Source organism: Cupressus sempervirens, chromosome 6, assembly GCF_028749045.1.
Source record: "Cupressus sempervirens isolate cs-2001-9-10 chromosome 6, ASM2874904v1, whole genome shotgun sequence".
NCBI lineage: Eukaryota > Viridiplantae > Streptophyta > Pinopsida > Cupressales > Cupressaceae > Cupressus > Cupressus sempervirens.
In genome coordinates, this window is record NC_143123.1 from 284,917,564 (window position 1) to 284,933,462 (window position 15,899).

The 15,899-nt window shown below is 34.0% G+C and overlaps 1 protein-coding gene across 4 annotated transcripts in view; it reads left to right on the forward strand.

Annotated features, from left to right (window-relative positions):
• The window catches only part of LOC149552327 (Serine/Threonine-kinase), a 161,571-nt gene that overhangs the window by 76,874 nt on the left and 68,798 nt on the right, over window positions 1-15,899 (forward strand). For all 4 annotated transcript variants that reach the window (XM_089787862.1, XM_089787865.1, XM_089787864.1 and 1 more), the window contains one exon: window positions 14,847-14,918. In XM_089787862.1, the coding sequence (XP_089643988.1) occupies window positions 14,847-14,918 (72 nt within the window). The remainder of the gene's footprint in view (window positions 1-14,846; window positions 14,919-15,899) is intronic.

Consider the following 15,899-nt stretch of genomic DNA (forward strand, 5'->3'; position numbering starts at 1 on the left):
GATTTGAAGCTTGTGATGATCTCATTTGGTGCCCTTTGAGCAAAGGAGGGTTTTCTAGTGTCGCTTCTGCATTTTATTTATTTTTGTAGCTTGCATGACTCTCCCTTCTACATTCTTTGCCTTCGCATGCAACTTTTTTTATGTGATGCTTGTGATTTCGTTGAAGTTTTGGAGCTGTTGCATGTACAGCTAAGATTTTCGCCTTTGTTGATTGTGTTTTCAAAGGTTGCACAGGGACAGGGGTGCTTGGGTACTTAGGGTATCGGTATTGGTATGAGTATGGCTATTTTTCAAAATAGGGGACGAGGGTACTTGGGTATGTCAATTTTCTTTAAATATAATTTAATATTTATAGAAAATTGGAAAATATGAGTCATCACAATGGTTTTCAAAACAAAAACAGTGATAAAGTCTGCAGATGTAATGTATTATTTTTGGTTTCAAATTTGCAATATGTTTGTAATAATAAAATATAATAAATATTTAGATGCATAACATTGAAGGCAGACTTGAAACATGAACAATAAGATCATAAATCATATAGCAATGATATATTGCAAATGATAAACTTCTGACTTGAATAGTGATAAAGGTTATTGCTAACAGTATGGTATCAAAGTTTCAAATTGATTACATACTGAATTAAGCTTCATAAACAAGAAGCTAAGTTGCGAAAAAAATTCCAAAATAAAAATTAGAATTTTAATCAAGGTCCTTAGCTATGATGCTCTCCACTGAGTACCCAATACTTGGGTATGCCTACTCATGCAATCTAGTGTTTTTCACGTTCGACAAGGATATTTGCAATGTGAGTTTTGCAGCCATAGCTAGGGTTCATGAGGCTCTTTGAATTTGGGTTTTAACAAATTTTTCCAACATAATCTTATATTCGAGTTTAAGATTTTTTCCAAAAAAATTGTATTTGGGTTTTATAATTTTTTCACAAAACATTGTCTATGAATACTACCATTTTTTCTCAAAAATAAAGTTTTCTATGCCTTTTTGCTTTTCGGATTTTGTGCTAGCTACTCACTAATGTTTCAAATCTCAATGTCTATTTTTTCATGGGTTTTCCTAATTTTTTTGTTGGTTTTGATCAATTTTCCTCCTCAATAATCATATTTGGTTTGTTTGATTTTCTTCTTAAAATTCATTTTAAGGTTTTTATTGGATTTTTCTCAAAAAATCCATTGGAGCATTTTGCCAGTGTTCCCACAAAAGCCATGGCTTCTTGCAGTCTATTTTGAACCATAGTGCTCCTTTGCAATAACCTTTTGGCGAATTGTAGTTTCTTGTAGTTAGTTTTTTGGTCACAGTGCTCATTTGCTAAAGGGTTTGGCATTTTTCTCCTCGAAATTGCTGTTTTAGTTAGGAAGATGTTCTTGTTATCTTTGGCTGCAGAGAGGAACAATTATGTTTCTCAACATCAGGTTGGATGGATTTTGGTTATCTTAGTCATTTCCTGAAGTTTTGCAAAATTAGGGAGGGTCTCAACAGTAGTTTCATTTTGCACAATGTTCTGACTAGAAGGGGACAACCTTCTCCATGGATTTGTGACCAGAGAGGAGAAGCCTCCTATGTATTTGTGACAAATGCCGTGCAAATTGTCTCTTGTAGGGTTGTTAGAACGGTGACCATTACGGGAGGGTATCTAAATATTGTAATGTTTCTTTTATGTCATCTTAATTAGCTTAGTAAATGTTTTCAGTTCACGATTGTTTCATTTAGAAACATTGTCTTTGTAAATCTATTTAAGGAACCTTCATCTCCTTTGTTTAATACATCAATTTACCATAATAGATCTAAGTCATGATTTCATTGCAAAGGTTAGGATGGAAATGGAGGGTGGATGGTTACATGTATCTTGGCACTTTGTCTTCCTCATGACGCCTTTCTAGTTTCCCCCAAGAAACACATTGGTCCTCTTCTATTTATTGTCTAGCCTTAGGAGCCATTTCGGACTGGTTTTTTTAAATAAAGTTCAACTCTCTGTATACATACAGTTACACAAGTCAGATTTAATTAAACAATTTTCAATTTAGGGTTCTGATTTGCATTTCAATTTATTGCAAGAAATTACATACCAAACTATCTGTCATTATTGATTAGAGCAATTTATTACAACTTTATACCCTTATTTATACATACACACTCATGTTTGATCAATCCATAAATTTCCTATGGCAATGATGGGAACTTATTATTTTTAGTGAACACTCCTCAGATATGACACTTTTAAATAAATCACTATATTTATTTCATTACAAGTCATTTACTAATTCATATTGTATAAATATCCACAAAAAGGTAACCTAGTGAACTAAGGAAAGATTCGTTCTCAATAACTGTAATGTCCCCACTTCTAGGTTAAGGAATAAATGTTCGTTAGTACATCATAGAAAAATATATATTGAAAATCCTAAAACATATGGAAATGATGAATAAGTTAAATATCAACTAAATACTATTCGTTACTAATCCCTGGAAAGGGGTTCTTCTCAAACCACCTAACCCTCGAAGGGCCAATTTGGTTGCTAGAATAGGAATAGGAAATTAGGAATTTGTTTTGTATTCTTTGTTTGGTGCGCCAAATCAGAATTGAGAATAGGAATACGTATTCCCATTTTGGCCCCAAAATCAGCATATGTCCATTCTAGAAAAAACCTGTTATTGGAATAGCTATTCCTATTCTCATTTTAACTTTTGATTATTTGATTGAAATTTGAAATCTGCTGAACCATTTCATGAAAGAGCTCTAGCCGAGAAACAATATTTTATAAATACTTGTAAAGCATTTTGTTGTCGATCTTTGTTAATCGTCACCATCCACCATTTCTTTATTTCAACATTATCCCCAACCATGACAAATTCTGTATAGCCAACTCTGTTTTTTCCCCAATGATTACAATGGCCTGATGCATACGACCCTCAAACCACAACAATTTTGCCGTTTTCTTTTTCACCAATCACATCGCAAAATTAGTTTTGCCTCTAAAATTGTCTTGGCTTTATGATGTGCTTACTGATGGTCTAAGATTGTCTTGGTTTCCATTTACGTTGGGTCTCTCAAAATTTGGGCAGCTTATGGAGGGCCTCCCGTTACATTGGGTCTCTCAAATACAAAGAAGCATGAGTTTCTTTTATGGGAACAAGAAAAGTGATTTTCTTTGAAGCTAGCGGCCATGGCCAACATGGAAATGGACATATAGACTTTTCATTTTTTATACTTCGTGAATGCTAGGGACAGGAACACGTCAAATTCCAATTTCTGTTTTGTTTAACTAAATAGAGGATTCAAATTCCTAATCCATAATAACAATTCTAGAATAGCAATTCCCAATTGTCAATTCCTATCCCCTCTACCAAACGGGCCCTAAGAGAAATAGTTCTCGATTAGGTAATCGTCATATGAAGAGCGCCCATTATAAGGCCTCTGGGATCTCTGATTGCTCTCATTACTACTTGGTAGAGATCCCACCTCTAACCAAGTCCCTTCTTTCTAACATATGCATATGATTGACCTCTACAATATATATTGCCTGAAAGAGATTCCCTATAAATCTCTCTCGATTTTTTGATTGGAATTTGACATTCAATTAAGAATGCCCTCTAGTCTCTGAGTTCTCCATTGAGAAATTCGACATCCTTAATGGGTGTCCTCTACCAAGATTATCTTGGTTACTATATAACCTCTAATCTCTATATAATAAATTATCAACTATTATATGATTGCAAACAATCATGATATGCCTCTATTTAGTTCCTCAATGTGCACTTGATTCTCTATTAGTCCACTTTATAATCACTCTCTCTTAGTTTCTCCCAGTCCTCTCTTAATGATGTTATCTTTTGTTAAACTCTCATTACAATTCCTTGGTAACCGTTGGCATGTGTCTGTCTTTTGATCACGTTGGTTGTAATTCCTTTGAAATCTTTACCGATTGATCTTATTGTTATTCTGATTGATATTATTTCTTTTGTTCATAGCCTGTGCGCTGTTGGCACCCCACGCTGCTAGTGGGTAGTATTTAAAATGGTATCCGCTCTAGTATTTTGAACGTCTATGCTGGCTGGTGATGCTAGTGTTTGTTTTTCTCTATTTTTCGCTTTTGATCCTGTCTTGTCTTAACTGATTTTCTTCTTGCGTATATATTCATCAATGGTATTGGTTCTGCTACCTTATTGGAAGAGGCAATAGGTTAGTATGCATCCGACTTTGTCTTACTTGGGCAGTGCTATAGTCTTTTTGTTCTATGGGTCTGATTTGCTGTTTTCAACTATGTCATTCATATATATTAATCCATTTTCCTCCATATATGTCTTGTGTTCTGCCTGTCGGATATTCTATTGATCTAATCTTTGGCTATCACCACATAATCAATGTCTCAAGATGTTGGTAGTTTGTTTATCTTTCAATACTGATATTTAAATGGGTCAGACCAATGGAAGTTGCTCTTCATATGTTCTATCATATCTATTCCTTGTCCGCCCCCTTTTTTAATTTAATCTGTAGTTGTATTTAGTTAGACATTAAATAATTACATAGTTAATTTATTCTATAATGAAATATTTGAATCTATCTATTTATTAAATAAGTTATTATAGACTATTTTGTTCTTTAATCTATTATTTACTTATTTCAAATAGGAGTAATCGTCAATTTGATATTGAATTTCATTATAAGAGGGGGATGTTACATTAACCCGGCGAAAACTTATGTGCAATATATTTTAATAGCAATGTAAAATTATCATGTTGTTAACAAATAGGAACTTACCCATGCATTCACAATGATTTTTAGTTGGGAGAAAATCTCAAAGGGAAAAAGCCTACCCCTAATGTGGTGAATCTTAAACATATCATTCTATTATAACTAGACAATGAACTTACAGGTATGCAATGGGGTTCCTACTAGAGTACATCACATGGGTTCTCGTATGTTAATTTTTTTTAACAGATTATTTGATGTCGCCACATATCCAGGTTGCTGCTAATTCATTTTTCAATAATCAGCAAGGATTTAGTTTATAGGGCAATTAAGCATAATCATTGACAATAAAAGAGATTATATCCAGTTTGCTAACGAGTGTGATAACATTATGGGTAGGTTGTTAAATTTGTAGCTTCAGTCAAATTGAACACATAATAAATCAAATGTATATTTGAAATATGTTTATATATATATATATATATATAAAACTGGTAATTAAAATAATAGTACTTAATTTATCAACAGTCCTCTATACTATCGGGCATCTCCTAATGTTACTCGTTAAACTTTCTATTATTGATTGGACTCCTTGTTAAAGATTGCGTATGATTCAATAGCAGTTAATGGAAGCTAAATTAAGGTATTATAATTATTGTTTGTTATATCCACGTAGGTGTTAAGTAACATGGATCTTTTCTAGCAAATGTAATAAAATGAGGAATGTTATAGATATTATCCAAATGTAGATTTGGATCTCATATGAGTATGAGAGGAGATGATATATCTTTGAAGAGACATGTCTCCAAGATTTAAACATCATTAGTTATTATATTAATAATATAAATAACCATATGTATAATATATGCAATATTATATATATAATATAATATATGTAATATATATATTATATATTATATATATAATAATATATGTATACAAAAGAAGATTTATCTAATGATGATTTATCATCAATAATGAAACTCATGATCATATCAATCTGACTGTAACTACAAACTTAACACTCCCTCTTAGTTAGGAAGGATTGATATAGAACATATTATGTTCTTGAGTATATGAAGAGATATCATCTTAGTATGATATTCCTAGAATGACATATTTAAGGATATCAACATAAATCTATCAACACACACATATATGTAATAAAATATATTACATATGGAAATGACTTTGATTCACAATGAGGCTAAATTTCTCAACACTTCTTCTTTAGCAAAAAAAAATTTGAAGCAAATTCTATAACTTTAATATAAGTTTAAACATCACCTTAAGTGTGGTCTTTAATAAATTTATGTTATGGTGTCCAGCAAGATTTGGCCCGAAGAACCATAACAATTTAATTTCATGGTGTCTGGCAACCGTGAAGAGTGGTTATCAAGGTGTCCGGCAAAATCCGGCTTGAAGAACCATGATAACACTCTCTCCAACACATTTTGGTGTTAGGAGGTAGGTCTACTATGATAAGATCGTCACCTTACGATAGTTACCTTCTGTTCGTTATCATAACTTTCGGCAGACCGGGACAACAACTTAATGTAGTCTGTTATGATAACAGGTTCAACTATTGATAAGATCGTCACCTTTCAATAGCTCCCCTCTAAATATATACATCAATGAAAGATCGTCACCTTTCATGACATAATCACAATAACATCATGTAGTAACTCACATGATATACACCATGAACCAAGTCAGAGGGTGGACCCATCGTAGCTTCTATTAGAGGGTGGAATAAAGAGCTTTCACCTCATACTTTTCTCTCATAGAGGAGATCACATTACAAAAAATTTCTCTTAGACCTTCTCCTCATAGAGAAGATATCATCCACAAAGGATTGCATCTCAAAAATTTCTCCCTTTTAAACATCGATCCTGGGAAGTCAGGTCCTTTAGTTACTTCCTCTTAAACTCTCTTCACCCAAGGATGCCTGTCCAACTCACTCTGAATTTGATATCAATTTTCTGATTTTTTGGTGATAAGTCATCACTTCCTTATGTTATACATAGGAGTAGGCTCATCAATATCATGCAGTCACCCACATGTTTTTCTAGACTCCCTCTGATTATCAATCTTTTAAGCTTCTGTGTTGCCTTCGACGAAGTGTCATACTTCCTTCTTAATGTAGAAGAATCTCATAATCTCAATTATAAAAGATGAGAGCCCCATTTTATCCATCTTGATCATGAGGGTCTTTGGAGCTACTATCATTTGGTTGAGTCTGCACAATATCTGGTAGCATGTGTAAAATACTAGCATTCTTTTCCTATAAGAACATCCTCAACTATAAAGGAAAAGATCAAGGCAAATAACCTTTATAGTATGTATAAAAATTATAAATAAGAGAGATAAATGTTAAAAAATAAGAATACTTATATGCAAATGAATATTCAAAATTTTCTTCTTAAATTATTTGAGAATGGAACATCTCCCCTCTAAAAATGGGAATGGAACATTGACTATTATTTCCCCCACAATGTGAAATTTCCAATTTTGTATCAAATATGATAACTCCTTTCTAAGTTCTAACTTGCTCTTTTTATCCATTGAGAGTCCAAACATTCATTTAGCTTAATAGTAGAAGCGGACACAAACTCGTCCTCAATACACCAATATGTTGATTGAGTATGATTGTGCCACTTGAATGACTCTACAACTCATACGTCCAATTTCATTTATCAAAGAGAGACTTGTAGATGGTTCAATTGAAGTCACCACTTTCTCATGATGTACGCAAGGGGTAGGCCCATTAAAATCACATAGTTGCATTAATTACAGTCCTCTTGACTGTTACAATTTATCTATCACTAAAGATTCCATCATAACATGGTTTACTCCCTTTGAATCAATATGATCGAGATCACTGAAGGTTGACGAAACCATATCCTCTATCTGCTGCATCTGTTTCAAGGTTGCAGCTGATGGATGTCAAATGTCCGGCTCCCTCTTAATCTCAATCTCCTTTTTTTCTGCAAGAGCATTCTCGAAGAAAAAGATCAAGGTATATAGCTCATATAGAAAAATAAGAAAGAGACTACTATAATACCTAATGATAGTGATTTTGCATGATAAGATCATTTCAATATAATATGGATCTAACTTAAATCTATATTTTCAACATATTATTTTCTTATTAATGCCACATAATATTCTATAGTGACCAATTTCATTTATATTTTGTACAATTTATTTAGAAAATATATTTGGCTTTATGTATAATCACCAAATATTTAATACCATATATATATATATTCACTTTGTTCTATATCACTCAAAATATTTCATATTCAACATATTGAAATGAGATCATAAGAACTTTTAAACAAACTATTTTATAATAGCATATTCACATTGCAATAATAAAGAGATGCAGAAATACTGACCCGCAATTCCATTTGACTTCTTCAATCCCTATGTATGAATCTAGGGTGGATTACAAGATATAACTTAACATGCAATACTCTTAATTAACACGCCTTATTTCTGTGGCAATAAATATAATCCAAATATCCCTTGTCGAATTCATACACTTCCTTATCTAGTACTACTGCCTCACGTATTTCGAAGACCCAACACCTAAACTTATTATAGATCCAACTTTCATTGCACTTAGTTAGTCTTTTGTTTCAATGTCCCATGGTGGTGATTCCCATTCACCTTGGTCAGCGTACCTTCCACATGCATTGAAAGGTAAAACGATTGGAAACCACCAGTTGAGAGCAGCACAGAAGAATGCGATTCCTTGGATTTATTCTGAATCACAAAATGGTCGACCTTATTTCTTGATATTATGTTCTTTTGCCTATCGGATTTAGTGGAATCCACGTAGGCAATATAGTCCAAAAATTATCTAACCAGTGGGTCCACCTTACATCATTATATATCAGTGTAACATGGGGACTCGCACCCACCTCCCAAACCTCGAAGTACCCGTCCTTGAGATGTCCCTGCACCGGGTACATGGATTTCTATTTGATTTTTTTTTTTTTGAATGTTACTATTGGGTATGTAATATGTTACTATGTTGAATGTTCAATTGTTTTAGTTCATATTGCAATTTTGATATGTTCAAGTATTTTAATTTGGAATGTTCTACTGAAACGTCATTTCATAACAAGCATTTCAAGTTCTATATGCATACTATACAACACCCCTCCTTGCCTAGACCTCCCCTTGCCACCGTCCCCTGGCCATCCACCCGCTGTCTCGAAAATGAGGCCCATTTTCTCCCCATCTCGGGAACTTGTCCCAGCGTCCCCCTGTCTCGACGTACCCCAGTACAGGGTAACATTGTTATATATCTCAACGAATAGAAACTTGTACGTTGATGACATGTGATTGTGCCGAGGAGCATCTTTTGCAGGAATGCCACTTTGGGCTATGTATTCTGTCATATGCTTGACATGATGGTAGTGTCATTGCCCTGATATTATTTGATTGGGTCGTATACATGCTCTTGATGGTAGTATTGAAAAATACAAAGCCAAATTCATAGCTCGGGGATTTTCTCAGAAGGCTAGAATTGATTATGAAAAGAAATTTGCTTCAGTTGCTTGATATACCTTTGTCAGAACCATTATAGCCATTGCAACATCTAAAGGATGGAAGATACATTAAATGGACGTCAAGACTACCTTTCTAAATGGTGTCATCGAAGAAGAAGTATATATAGAACAACCAGAAGGATTTGTCACCCATGACAAAAATTCCTATGTGTGCAAATTGAAGAAGGCACTCTATGGCCTTAAACAAGCCCCCAGGGCATGGTATGAAAGGATAGACAATTATCTCACTAAATTAGGGTACTCCAAAAATGAAGTTGATCCTAATATATATTTCAAAATATCAGATGGTGATATGATTATTCTTGTTTTATACGACTTACTAATAACAGGTGAAGACCATCTTATAGTAAAATGCAAATAGGATCTGGCAGCTGAATTTGACATGAAAGATCTTGGACTTCTACACTACTTCTTGGGTCTATTGGTATGGCAAAAGGAGAACTAAATTTTCTTAAACCAAGGAAAATACACTGTTGACATCTTGACCAAATTTTGGATGATGGACTGCAAGCCTTTGTCCACATCGATGGAAGCAAATCTTCTCAAATTAAAAATGAGGAAATCAAATTTGAACCTACTGATCCTACATACTACTGATAGATAATCAGATCACTAATGTACTTAGTGAATACTCGTCTTGATATTTGTTACGCAACTAATACACTAAGTCAATTCATGTGCGAACCTAAGAAGATCCACCTCATGGCAGCCAAGCATATCTTATGATACTTGAATGGTATGCTTGGACTAATTCTTAAATATGATTGAGTTGAGATTCAACTTCATGGGTACTCAGATTCCGACTGAGCCGACAACTCCATTGACCGTCAAAGTACTAGAGGATGTTTTAATCTTGGTTCAACAATGATATCTTGGTTTAGCAGAAAGCAGTCTACAGTTGCCCTAAGTTCCACTGAAGCAGAATATATAGTTGTCTCCATGGGAGAAAGAGAAGCAGTATGGTTAAGGAAGTTGCTAGTTGGATTATTTGAGAAGCCTTTAAAACCTACAATCATGCATTGTGACAATCAGAGCTGCATTAAGTTGTCAGTAAATCCAGTTTTTCATAACCGATCAAAGCATATCAAAATTCCTTATCATTATGTCAAAGATAGGGTGGACAAAGATGTTCTCAAGCTAGAATACATCAGCACTAATGACCAAACTACCAATATATTCACTAAATCTCTCTCTAAGCCTAAATTGGAGCATTTCAGAGATAAACTTGGGATGATTCAAATGTGATTGTAACTCCTGAGACTGAATCTCAATTATAATGTAAGATGTATATCTTTTAATTTTTGTGTTAATGAGTTACTATCTCTCATATATAAATTATATTATGAAAGGTGATGACCTTTCATTGATATACATATAAATTGGAGGGTAGCTATTGTAAGGTGACGATCTTATCAATAGCTGGACCTGTTATCATGATAGACTACATTAAGTTTCTGTCCCGGAGTGCCAATAGTCATGATAACGAATGTATCATGATCAGACTACATTAATTTTCTGTCCCATAGTGCTGGAGATCATCTTGTCATGATAGAGTTCATGACATTTTGATTACTAGATATCTGATCAACTTCATTAAGTTGTTGTCCCGAAGTGCTGGAAATCAGATATCTTATTCTCTTGATAGACGTATGAATTTAATGTCAGTGCACATATCAAGAGAATACTAAAGGAATATTGATGGTTCGTTCTCCCTCGCTAAGAGGGAGGGTTAAATTTGTAGCTTCAGTTGAATTGAAGCACATAATAAATCAAATGTATATTTGAAATATGTTTATATAATTATATATTTAATATATATATATATATAATTGGTTATTAAAATAATAATACTTAATTTATCAACAGTCCTCTATAGCCTATACTATCGGGCATCTCCTAATGTTACCCGTTAAACTTGCTATTATTGATCGGGCTCCTTGTTAAAGATTGCGTATGATTCAATAGCAGTTAATGGAAGATAAATTAAGGTATTTTAATTACTGTTTGTTATGTCCATGTAGGGACACGACCCTAGGTGGCCATAGCCATGTAGGGTCATGTCCCTACGTAGACATCGCCCTTGGTCAATATATAAATGGATGCCGCTGCTGGAGAGAAACAAATCAATTCAAAATGGCAGTGCAAAGTATCTCCTGCAGTAATATATCAAATATAGTTTGCATTATTGATCAGAATTAAGGCACATAGATACTGCGACAGTAACATATTTTTATCAGTTTTCAAAACAGCATCATCCCTGTATTCAAGTCTATTATTATTCTTATTCAAAACCACAGTCAACCATCACTGTAAAACTGCCCTGTTACTCTATCAGGTATCCTATTTACTTTAACAGTTGTCATGGCTATTTTTTCTCTCACACTTAATGTTGTCAGCTTGAGCTGCATAATAGAATGTGAAACTGACAGGACTTTGAAGAAACCTCTTATGTAGTAACATTCAGTTGCCTGTATTCCCGCTCAAACTTCATATACATCCTACTTAACTTATCCACACCCTAGACTGCCATCTTCTTTTCAATGCTGACAATGGCCTCAAAATTTACCAGTACATGAGCAACCGTTTCCCAGTTTTACATTTTCTTCTGCAAGCCCTCATGTGCATCTAGTTTCTGTTGCCATTCTTTCAATTTTTCCTTTTGGCTAGTCAAGTTTCTGTTTTGAAGCCATTTCTTTTGGTTTTCCATTCATTTGTTCTAGCTTCTTTTGGGTAAGTGTTGAATATTTTCCATGTTTAATAGTTAGGATGGGGTTAGCTGGCAATGATTAGGAAATGGCTTCAAATTGAATAGTGCATATTTCTCTTTTGTATTTGCAAATGATTTTGAGTTTATTCGTTTCAAAGAGGTTTTAGTGTGCTGGGTTTGTACCCAAAAGTGTTTTCCAGGTGAAAATACTGTATATTGTAGGTGGCTTTCTATATTATTCTCTTTTCATTTTAGCTTGTATTTGCATTGCTTGTATTGCATAGGTTTATTGGTGTAAACTGTAAAACAATCTCAATCAGGAACAACTGAGTATTCTTTTTAACCCAAAAGGGTTTTCCTTGGGGAAAATACTGTATATTGTAGTTGGGTTTATTGTACTATTCTGGTTTTATTTTAGCTTCTATTGTATGGGTTTATTGGGGTAAAACAATCTGAATCAGGAACAATTTCTGAATATTCTTACTAAATCAGGAGTCATACAGTGATTTAAGAATAACACCACTGGGCATAAAAAATGAGTTCCAACCAGATTTACCATCCAATACCAATTGCAAACAGAATTCTGAAACTTATTGTTAATGCTATTTAACAAACTCAGAGTATTCCTTCCTTATCTGACAGATCTGAGACTTACAGACTGATCTGAACCCTGGAAGCTTGTTCTGAAAGATGAAATATTATGTTTACCTTTGGCCAGCAGGTGTCACAGATACACTGCAAGGTAAAGTAGCCAGTTGTTTCCTCTAGGCTCGTTCAGCTGGGTTTATGAGCTGCAATGACCAATCTGATTTGAATGTCCTGATGAGTCTGCTACCTTAGCATTAAGGGCGTCTGGGCAATAATGCTGTGGTTCTTCTGTGCAACCTGGTAACTGATGCTTCTATTCTAATTTCTGATCGCTGCTTCCTCTCCCTAAATTCTGCAATCTCCTGCGGTTACTCCAGAGTGAGTCCTCATGATTCCTTCCTATCTGCTTGGTTCTCTTATATCACTGGAATCCTGGCAGCTTATCCTAAACATGATTCAATGGATTTTTAGAAGTCAGAACTAGTCAATAGCTCAAAGTGAAAAATAAATAAGGCAGGGCTACGTCTAAGCTTGTCTCCTTTTGGAATGCCATCCCAGGAGGTCGAGTGTGTTCAGACACTATTCCTCATCCAAGCATGCTGCAAATAAACCCAGCTCTTCACTTTTATGGCCATTTGTGTCTTGTTAGAACATCAGTGACCCAGGGTCAGTTTGTGAAGAATTTATTAAAAATTATTGGTTTGACTAAATGCACAAGTTGGCCTAAACCGATATAGGGAGTTTGAGCAATTTCATTTTTTTAACCTTCCATTTTATTTAACATGATAAACACAGAAAAAAGGGTGTTGTGAAACACTGTCGGGCCCAAAGGCCTTTCCTTAAACCTGGGCCATCACCATTGGTCTTCTTTTCCTCAATTGTTTCATTCTACTTTTGTTGTTTTACCTTGTCCACCAATTATTTTACTCTGTTCTTTAATTCTGTCTGATGAGTCTTTATCATTTGCTTCAGCTGTCTCTAAAACCGAATTATGTGCAATATCAAGTGGACCATGGCTTACCTCATCCACTGACAGAGTTCTTTTTATATTTGAAGTCTCCAGTACATACAAGCAAGACCTTTGTTGGATTCATTCTTGTCAACTTTATGCAATTTGGTATTTCACAGGAATGCATTTTTATGACTACAACTTATGATTATACATATCCCATGGTTTAACTTAAATTGCTCCTTATAATACAGATTTTGTGCATTTTAACTGAAAAGAATCTGCTTGTTTAATTTGCTACAGCAATATCTGAGAATAAAAAATAGACACATACCACACTTTAATCTCTCAGCATGTTTAAAACACTAGATGGTTGCTTTTCCTAAATTTTCCATCAGCATGAAAACGAGTTCATCAAAGAGCATGCATAGCTACACAACGATGTTTCTTAACCCCTTAAGGCTACTTTTTGTAGATGATGTTTCAAGAAAAGACATGTTAGCATTCACAATCACGTACTACATTGATGTTTATGATTCCTGGGAGGTCTTGCGATATCAACCAGAGTGTGGTATATAAACTCATGAATGCATGGATTCTCATGTGATGGGAAGAGATGTATGATTATGGTTGTCTGAAGTAGTAGCTACTTTGACGTATCAGTCATAGAGTAGCTGATCAGCTCCTGATTCGATCAATCTATGGACCAAGGCACAAGGAACACTACCATGTCGTTGATCTTGTGTGGGCCTTACTGATAAGTAAGAAACTTTGGATTCTGTACAAGAACACTGTACTTGTTCTTCATATCTGTACTTTATTTATTTGGTTATTGTAACTCCTCTTCTAGAGAAAGTAGAGCCAATGAATACTACTAAATGAAAGTTTTTGAGACTTGGAAGGTTTTTTTGAGTACTTTTGATTTTAGTGAAGCAACTTAAACTGTCTATTATTTCCTGTATCATTTTTTTCATTAAAGGTTATACGAGATACTTTTTACATTATAAATCAGTATTTAAATGGAAAAATTAGTGATCAAACAAATTATTATTCATATTTGAGATAGTACTCAAATGCAGCATGCTTTATTAATATTTTTCCATATTTAGTATTAGTTAACTACAGGATAATTTGTCTCTTATTTGAACATACTTTTGTTGCCAAAGAAATCCTACTTTGCGATACAGTAGCAAGGAATAGAACTATCTTGGATAATATCATGGCACCATGTGCTATATTTCAAATGGAAATTCATTTCAAAATTTTCTGTTATTTTGGGATCAACTTTTTATTGCGTTGCCTCTTATGCAGTGTGAACTACTATTAAGCGGGGGAGCACTAAAGGATAAGCATATTTCACTTCTTATCAATACAGGGATTTTGGTAAGTGTTTATGCATTGAGTTGATAAATACCATAAATCTATTATTTAGTGATTAGTACATCTGATTAACCGCAAAATGATATGTTATTGTTTGGCATAAATTATTTGGGCAGGGTATTTACAATAAAAATATCAAAGTAAAATATCATAATCATATATCATATTGGACTCAATTTGATTGTGCCAAAACTTGCTTAGACTCCTAGCTCTTTTATATATTTTGGCCTCAATTTTCCCATCATTGATAACCAAATTTAAGAGATCTTCAAACGGGTTAACTTTTATCTTATTTTCCATAGTGATGTTCTCTTACATCTTCTACGTGCCTATCATATGTTGGAAGTTGTCAAAATCCAAGAAAATTCTTAGTTGGGGCTGTTTTTGCAGTTTTTGGGCTTTTAGTGGACATTGGACATTTCATGCTTGTCTAAATATTTCGTTCCAGAGTCCTGTTCTGCCTAAAAGTTTTGCAAGAACTATTGCTCTTGATGCTAATTCCATTTCCTTTTTCTTATATAAATTTTATACAAAGTACCATCTGACCCCTTCCTCTCTCCATTATTTTCATTTTTCAGATTTCTTATTGGGATTTAAATATTTATCCATCCTCTTGATCTACTTCCATAGCATTTCCCTGCATTCTCTTTCACTCCCTTTTTGTCGATTTTGTTCCCTTTCATTGACACGTCTCTTGCCATCGGACATTTGATTCTATACTCTCATGTATCAAATCCTTTCAAAGATCTCTAAAACCTTTATTCACTTATTTATTCTTATGTGGACTTTAAATTGACTTTCAATATCATGCCTTGCATTTGGACATTCCATCCTAATATCTAGTTCCGTACCTTTTTCCACATCTTCTCTTGTGCATTTCATTCACTTCTTTCATCAATTTTGTGAAGTTTCAAATTGTATTTGGATCCCAATAAACAATTTCTAGTTCAAATAACATATTTTGCAAGGAAATCTCACATTGCT